Source organism: Leptonychotes weddellii, unplaced genomic scaffold, assembly GCF_054177405.1.
Source record: "Leptonychotes weddellii isolate Sample4059 unplaced genomic scaffold, ASM5417740v2 HiC_scaffold_1265, whole genome shotgun sequence".
In the NCBI taxonomy this organism is placed as follows: domain Eukaryota; kingdom Metazoa; phylum Chordata; class Mammalia; order Carnivora; family Phocidae; genus Leptonychotes; species Leptonychotes weddellii.
In genome coordinates, this window is record NW_027705451.1 from 1 (window position 1) to 9,250 (window position 9,250).

At 37.2% G+C, this 9,250-nt stretch overlaps 1 protein-coding gene across 1 annotated transcript; it reads left to right on the forward strand.

Annotated features, from left to right (window-relative positions):
* Positions 1 to 159: 159 nt before the first annotated feature.
* Positions 160 to 8,783, forward strand: LOC145718244 (synaptonemal complex protein 3-like; the record flags this gene model as incomplete). Its single annotated transcript, XM_081809703.1, has 7 exons — positions 160 to 229; positions 382 to 416; positions 2,867 to 2,984; positions 3,871 to 3,970; positions 5,700 to 5,798; positions 8,119 to 8,223; positions 8,353 to 8,783. Coding segments are annotated over 7 exons (581 nt in total), but the record flags the coding sequence as incomplete, so codon positions are not given.
* Between the last annotated feature and the right edge of the window lie 467 nt (positions 8,784 to 9,250).

The window sequence follows — 9,250 nt, forward strand, 5'->3', positions numbered from 1 at the left end:
TGCAATTAGCCAACATGTAGTGCATCATTAGTTTGTGACAGAATGTTCAGTGATTCCTTAGTTGCGTATAACACCCAGTGCTCATCACATCACGTGCCCTCCTTAGTGCCCACCACCATACTTCGTTTTAAAATGTTTTCCGCTTTTATTTCAACGCAGGAAACAGTCCGCTAACTGAATACTACGGGGGAAGAAGGCCTTCTGCAGTAACGTTTGAGGAAGATGTGGGGTAATGTGTTCATAGTATTTTCACTCACCAGATCAAGTCAACTTGGCTTACATAACAATTATTCTCTGTACAATCCTAGAATGAGACATTTTTTCCAAAACAAACATGATCTTTGTTTATCCTTAATAATGTTTGATGTAACGTCTTCACAGGAATGAAATGCAGAAGATGCTGCAAGGACTTGGAGGTATGCTTAAGTGATGTTTGCAGTGGAAAAAAAAATGGTTTTAAACCATACAGCTTTTATAAATGGAAATGTTATGAGTGGTCTGCAACACTGATTTTATTTTATTTTATTTTATTTTATTTTAAAGATTTTATTTATTTATTTGACAGAGAGAGAGACAGCGAGAGCACGAACACAAGCAGGGGGAGTGGGAGAGGGAGAAGCAGGCTTCCCGCCGAGCAGGGAGCCCGATGTGGGACTCGATCCCAGGACTCTGGGATCATGACCTGAGCCGAAGGCAGACGCTTAACGACTGAGCCACTCAGGCGCCCTGCAACACTGATTTTAATGCCTTGTTCTCGTATGTAGGATATTACACAGGTATTTAGTGTGATTCAACTTTGCAAGTTTCTTTACTGACCTTTTCCATTGTTGATGTGGAAAAGTAAAAATGGCACTAACCTTGATGAGGTAAGAATGATGCCATTATTTTACACACATGTACATGTAATATAAATTAATATAAATTAAACAGAGAAGGGCGCCTGGGTGGCTCAGTTGGTTAAGCGACTGCCTTCGGCTCAGGTCATGATCCTGGAGTCCCGGGATCGAGTCCCGCATCGGGCTCCCTGCTCGGCAGGGAGTCTGCTTCTCCCTCTCACCCTCCCCCCTCTCATGCTCTCTTTCTCTATCTCATTCTCTCTCAAATAAATAAATAAAATCTTTAAAAAAAAAAATTAAACAGAGAAAAGTTTGAACCTCCTTTTGTGTGCACAGATTAGGTGATATATCAATTTTTAATGTCAATTTTAAATTTCCTTAATTTAGTTACTTTTCATAACTTTCCGGTGTCCTGTTCTTTGGAGCAGCAGCACAAATTGAATCCTCTAAAAAACAAACAAACAAAAAACTCTTTATTGTTACTTTTCATTAGCAAACCGTGTAGCTGCAAACTAAAGAACTCTCCTAGCTAGTGAGAAATATATAATCATATCCAAACTCCTGAGTTTTATGTTGTTTGGTCAGATGTCAGTTACACCATCTGCACTACAGGACAGGACCCTTAGCAGGGTCCAAGTCAATTTACGGCTCTTCGATAGAGATCATCCTTACAAGCAAGTACGTTTTGAAGGCTTTGCTCTATTTGGTGGTGACAAAGTGCTTGCTTTGTGAGCTGTCTGATAAACTTCTTACTATAGATGGATTCCGGATGTATAAAATATTGTTATTATAGTGCAGATCCTTCATGACTACTGAAAAATAAGTATTGATTGTAGATCCATAAAGTCAAATCATATGATTTGCAAAGCTTTATTTGAAGTATTAAGATTCTGTGAAATGCAGCACTTATGGATAAGAGTGTTATGTAAAAAGCTCCATGAAAATATTTTTAAAATGTTTTTGAATTCATTTATTTAAATTAGAATTTTTACACCCGCAGCCCTTGTCTCTTTTAGTAAAACACAGTTAAAAGCATCACGCACTAGATCGCTTGAAAAATAATTTTTTTTAATGTGCGATATAATTATTTTTATCCTTTTGAGGATCATTTTTAAGAAAACACTTTTGTGCGTTTTATATAATGCATTCTTCTTTTAAATTTAATTTAATTTTATTATGTTACGTTAGTCACCGTACAGTACATCATTAGTTTTTGATGTAGTGATCCACGATTCGTTGTTTTCGTATAACACCCGGTGCTCCATGCAGTACGTGCCCTCCTTAATACCCATCACCGGGCTAACCCATCCCCCCACACCCCTCCCCTCTAGAACCCTCAGTTTGTTTCTCGGAGTCTATGGACTGACTCATGGTTCGTCTCCCCCTCCGATTCCCACCCCCTTCATTTTTCCCTTCCTTCTCCTAATGTCCTCCGTGTTATTCCTTATGTTCCACAAATCAGTGAAACCATATGATAATTGACTTTCTCTGCTTGACTTACTTCACTTAGCGTATATAATGCATTCTAATGGTAATCCATCTAAACATGTCCCTTGAATTGGAGGATATTTTATAAATTTAGAGAAATTTGCCTTTTAGCTGTTTTCTCACAAGGAAATTAAAGTCTGCCTTTGGGGTTCTCTATACGCATTTTGATAATGGAAAATATTTTGATTACTATCCCCTTTTCATTATCTCTAAACTAAAAGGTGACCTGCAGTTAGAAAAATTATAACTGGGACACTAGTACCAGAAAGATTTTACAGAAAATAGTGAGCAAATCTTGCTTTTTGAAATGATGCCTGTGTTATAATTTTTATTTTACTTATTTTATTTTTTAAAGTGTAATTGGTGTACAGTATTATATTAGTTCCAGGTATACGACATAGTGATTGGACATTTATGATGTCTGTATTATAAATTTTAAATGTCTTTGCATATTGCTGAGACAACATTTACACATATTGACTCGTATATATGAAAACAAAATAATTTTCAACACTAAATTTCAATGAATATTTTCTATACAGTTGACATTAAACAGGCTCTTCTTGCAAAGAGAAAAATATTCGAAGTGAATGCCAAAGCTTTTGTCAAAACCACTAACGAAAAAATTGAGCATGTTTGGAACATACAGCAAGAACAAAGGTGAAGTTGTTGGGTTTTGTTGTTTTGTTTTGTTTTTAAGTCACGATGACATTTGTATCATTTCTTAGTATTCGTTGGTGCGAATAACCTAAGACAAATTCTATTATATTGAATTTTCCAGCGAAAAAAATAGATTTTGCTTGATTTTTTTCTAAGCAGATAAATTCTGTTAACCTCACTCCTTAACAGAATTGAGATGTATCTCCTGGAAGCCAATAAAGATGACCTTTTTTCCCTTTCAAATAACAATTGAGTTTTCTTCCTATAACATTAATTCGTATTTATTCTAGACCTACACTAGCTGAACTTCAGGTAAATGTCTTAAACCATTGTTCTTGTGATAGTTAACTGTATTCAGTTATGTAGAAAAGGTTGATCTTATATTATAAATAATTTGCATATTTTAGTAAATTGTGTTCACTGTTCTTTCTTAAAAACCATTGTTGTGCCAATGAGGGGAAATATTTAAGTGAAATATTCCTGTTTGGAAACCTTCTATGATAAATGGATATGATATCCTTATTGAATCTACTTATCATATCAGAACATACATGTTCTTCAGTAAGAAGAAATGGAAAGTAAACTGCTTTTAGATAAAATGAATTTTTCTGGAAAATTGATAGTACAGTAAATCCTCACTAGTTTTTAAGAGGTAAGGCATGTGAGATAGCTTATATATTGGTCAGTCAGGGACGATACTTTTGGAATAAGAGTAAATTGTTCGTGTAGCCTTTCTGTTTCTCAGGAGACTATTTCAGCTGCTATTACGCTGTTACTGCCGTCTCCTTTTATGGTGTAAATTGTGTCAAATCAATTTTGTTTTGAATATGGTTAATTTTTCCATATCTTTATGAGGTGTGACGGTGCTCATTATTGTGTTTTACAGGCAGAATCTTCATCTCAAATATTCTCAGCAGTTTCTGACTTTGTATCGGGCGTGGGATACAGACATGCGGAAAGCCCGGGAACAAGAAGAAAAACTAGCTGTTGGTATCAGCCTTGGCTTTAAAATTGATTTATTTATTGTATCAAAGTCTCAAGTGGCAGTAGGTCATGCAAAAACAGAGCAGAGAATGTAGAGTCCATGAGCCCAGATGGGTAAAGATGGGTGGAAGATGTAGCGGTGGGAGACTGAATGTTCTATTTGGATTGCCTCAGTCTATTTAGTGATATAGGAAGGTCACCAGTTAAGAGTTAGAGTGGTGGAGGAGGTGTTGCCTTTGAGGGGCAGAGAAGAAGTCCTGGAACTGTTTCCTGAGAGCGGGCCAGCGAATGGACTAGGGAAATATCATTGCCAAGCAGCATTATGGGTCTAATTGAGGTTAGTGTCATAGTGATCATGAATTTAAGGTGAGACCCCTCTGCATGGTTGTGGCAGAGCAGCTGGAGAGTTGGATTTTCCAGGGTTGCAGTTTAGCCACGCAGATCAACAGAGCGAAAAGGGGGCAAGGTACACGTGCAAGCACATAGGTATAATGATTGGCCATGGAATTTAAGCCAAGAAGGAGGAAAAGGGAGAATATGAGAGTGGGGACTGGGGACCATGAAAAGTCGCAGGATCGATGGGATGTTAATCCTGAAAGAGCATTGAACTGTAGTAAAAAGGGTAGAGAACTACAAACAGGGAGGTAGAGGTTGAATGTCGGGGGCGGGGGGAAGTGGACAAACAGTATAGTACAGTGCTCAAGAGCCTGGACTCTGGAACCATTTTGGGGGGATCCAATCCTGGTTGACCAGTACTAGCTGTGAAATCAGGGACAAATTGTTTATCTCTGTACCTCACTCAGTTTCCTCACCTATGAAAGGAGACGAGACATAATAAGAGTACTTGCCTCATAGAGTTGTTTTGAGAATTAAATGAGATCATATATAATAAGTTTATTTAAAATGGCTCAGAACAGTACCTGACACACAGTTCCTATATAAGTCTCTGCTCTACTTAATATTATGTAGATGTTGCAGTTATTGGGAATGACAGAATCCAGGGTATGACTATGTAAGTGAGTGACTAAAGTAGGGAAGAAGACAAAATTATTGCTGGAGATTAGGTCAAGGAACAGAGAGGCTAGGATCATCTGTATGCATACTGAAATGACCAAGAATTAATACATGTTTTGAATGTTGTTAAGAAAGAATATCTCTGGGACGTCTGGGTGGCTCAGTCGGCTAAGCGTCTGCCTTCGGCTCAGGTCATGATCCCAGGGTCCTGGGATCAAGGCCCACATCGGGCTCCTTGCTCAGCAGGAAGCCTGCTTCTCCCTCTGCCTCTGCCCCTCCCCCTGCTTGTGCACTCTCTGTCTCTGTCTCTGTCTCTCTCTGATAATAAATAAAATCTTAAAAAAAAAAAAAAAAAAGAAAGAAAGAAAGAATATCTCTTCTGAAACTACTGTTAGGAAGGATTAGTGTATAGATTTTTGCCTACTTGTGGTAAACACATTTTTGGAAGGGTCATTTGTGGATTTTGAAGTCAAAAATTAAAACATGTTTTCAGTATTGGTGAGAAAGACAATTTCCTACTTAATGGCTACTAGGTAGGATCATCGTATTGTTTCTGTATATTAGTGGTGAATAAACTTGGTCACAAAAGTTGTTAAAACAGGAAATGTTAACAAGTATCGATTTAAAGAATATTCCTTTCAAACTTGATGTATAATTATGTTTTCTAAATATTAAATGTTACCCACATTTTATCACCCTTTTCTTTTGTATTTGTAGGGTATGTTCCAAGAGCAACGAAAGATTCTTCAACAAGCTAGAGCTGTTCAGAACCAGAGACTGCAAAAAATTAAAAACTTACATGAGCAATTCTTAAAGGTCTGTTGTATTTGGCAACACAATACATTCTTATAAAACATAATATGTAGGCGCGCCTAGGTGGCTCAGTCAGTTGAGCAACCGACTGCTGGTTTTGGCTCAGGTCGTGGGTCCTGATCTCATGGGTTGTGGGATCGAGCCCCGCCTCGTGCCTCCTGCTTAGCGGGGAGTCTGCTTTAAGATTCTCTCCTTCTGCCCCTCCTCCCACTTGCATGTGCACATGCTCTCTCTCTCTCTCTCATAAGTAAGTAAATATTTTAAAATATATATATAAAATGTATGTGAAAGTAGAAGACTGTTTCTTTCCAAATCTTTGGGGAAGGGGGAACCATTTAGGTTGTACATCTAAATTGTTAAACATTGTCCGTTTGGAATTCATTGTTTGGGATTTAACATAATTGGTAAATGCATTTTTATTTTTAGAATTAATTAATAGTTTTGTGGGAGTCATCTAAAACAGGGAACTGTAAAGAGGGAATTTCACCTAGAAATACATGTATTGTGAAGAAAACTGGTACTTTATTAACACTTTAATCATAATTTTTTGTTCAACAATCAGTTTTGAGGAGATCGGCAATAAATTTATAGTGGAAACTAGGAAGTCTATAAATCACTTCTACGTGTCTTTTACTTGTGTTAACGGTTTCTGTTAAATATGAGTAGGCAGTTGTAATTGATGAATAGCACTTTTATATTCAAATGCGTTACATGAGTGTTTTATGGCATATTTGCTTTTGGAATATTAGACTAATAATGACTTTATATGCATACTTAAAATCATAAGAAAAGGTCTAAATGTATAACAGAATGAAAAAGCCAGAGGAGGACTAAACGTTTGTGAGTTGAGAATGATCTGCTGGGATATTTGCACATTAGCAAATTGTCCTCAGTGACACAGACCTCTTCTTCGTGCAGATATATACTTGTTTAGGAGGCAGTGGAAGCCTGCACATTCCCCTTCTTTTTTCTTGGTGTGTGTATGTGGGCGGGGAGGGAGGGGCGGCGGAGGGGAGTGGGAGGTGTACTTTACCTCTGCAGCTGTACCTTAATATCTTTCTTTGAATTCCCACTGCCACTGCCCCGAGTTCAGGATCTCATCATTCCCTGCTTATACTATTAAACTCTCATCTGAGTTCTCTCTTCTCCGGTCCATCCTTCCCAGTTCTGCAATATGATGTTCCAAAACGTATACCTTCCCTCCTGAAAACCTGCCATTAGCTTCCCACTTAAACACTCAGGTATTCAACGTCTGCCCTGTAACAAGACTCCCTTTGTAGTTTTATACTTACATTCCTCCTTTCCTCCCACCCCTCCAGTACACTAACTCACCATTACTTCCTTGTTTCTAGAGTACTTTCAATTCCCTCTTCCCTTTACCTACTGAAATCTTACTCTTTTGCCAACTAAATCAGAATCAATCTTATTTTCCAGTACACAGTCATGGCAAGTTGTGTTTCCTTAATTGTTACAAAGTTTTTGTGTTGTTTTTATTTACATGTTTTTTTTATTCTCACTGGAATAAGGAAGGAAGAGATCGTGCATTCATTTTCCAAATTCCTCCACAGCACTTAACAGTACTTTTTACGTAGTATGTGCTAGATCACTATTTGTTAAGTGAACAATAAGGATTTAGAACACGTTTGTTTTTCATAACTTAAAGAGGTCGTGTTACAGATCATTTTATTCCCTCCAATGGAATCATGTTACATTGATTTTTACTCATTGTGAGTGCAGTGCTACATGGTATTTAGAAAGCTTATTAAGAGAGATTTAAAATCATGGTATTTCATTCTGTGGGACTGCCAGTCTTTTTTTCCCCTCCACCTTGACCTTAACTGTTTATTAACCCATTGTTTCGAGCAAAGTGTACTACTGTCATGCCTCTATAATAATAATAATATTTGACTCAAACACAACATTTGAAAAATTTCCTAAGTGCGTATTTTGATCCCCATGTATTAGGTATAATATTTTATTTGGAATAAATAACGAGCATCCTTTGAATATTAAGAATTGTTACTTTTGAAATTTAATTTAATTTTTTAAAAGATTTTATTTATTTTTTGGGGGGGAGAGAGAGAGAGAGAGAGCGCCCATGAGCAGGGGGAGGGGCAGAGGGAGATGGAGAAGCAGACTCCCCGCCGAGCAGGGAGCTCGACGTGGGGGCTCGATCCCAGGACCCCGAGATCATGACCTGAGCCGAAGGCAGACGCTTAACTGACTGAGCCACCCAGGCGCCCCTTGAAATTTTTAATTTTACATGTTTGGAGCATGAGATGAAAAGTGGTGGTTTGTAACTGAACTAGGCTTTTTGTTTTAGAGTATGCAGGACTTAGAGAAGGACCATGAACATCTTCTTACTGATGAACAAAGCGAAGTTAGGGAAGACATGACCAAGTTGCGAAACAAAATTATGATGGAAGCTGTAAGTGGTGTATATTTAATATTAAGAACTAAGGAGGGATGTGAGCATTGGGGTATTTTGTTGGCCAAAATGTATATAACAATTACCTAAATAACACGCGAATGTTTAATATTTCCTTCCTTGAAACAGCAGCAGCAAGCGCTGGCAATTGTTCAGAAGTCTCTTCATTCCCTGTTGTTCTGATGACTTTGAAGAAAGAACAGGAACCCAAGTCTTACGATACAAATGTAACATTAGCTACACTGAACCACGTTGTAGTAGTTTAAAAATTATAGTTGAAATCAGTACATCTTGTTTGTCACAGCTTGCTTGGTAAGTGCAAGAATCTATTCCGGTTAAAACCCCCAACCCTAAACAGTTATGTGGGTAGCAGCAATTCCACAATTATATGTATTACGCTTTCAGCCCTTCGTTAGTAATGACTTTTTGTACTTAACACTGTCAGTTAACTTTTAACAATAACGATGATTTAATTCTAGGCTTGGCCTCAGTGGATCTGTATCAGTCCCCAAAGGTTCAAAGCACAAGTACAGAAAGAAGGCTACATTGCTTTTCCTAAAGGAAAAAAAAAATTAAAGAATATAAAATCTATCTTATCCATGTACCTGCTTGTATTTACTCATTAGTTTACAGAGCCAATTCCAATAAAAATATGATTTCAGAAGAAAATGTACTCTACTGCCTTATAAAAATTATTGAAAGTAAACATGAGATTGTGTTTTTGAATAAATTAAACTGCCTAAAATCACTGGGAGAACAGAACTACATATATAAATACCCGTGCTGAGACATGGGTTTGTGAATATGTCATTTCCACCAAGACATCAAAATGTCATTTACTTGGTGTTGGTTCACTATTAAATGACACCTGCCCTTAGCATTGATTGAAAGTATTTCATCAATGTGCACATATACTTAATCACTTATGGTTTGAGTATTTCACATCTGTCTATAAAGATAAATTACCTACAGTGCTTTGTTTTCAAGTTTAATATTCATTGAGTATGTGGAATGTTGATTTTTATAT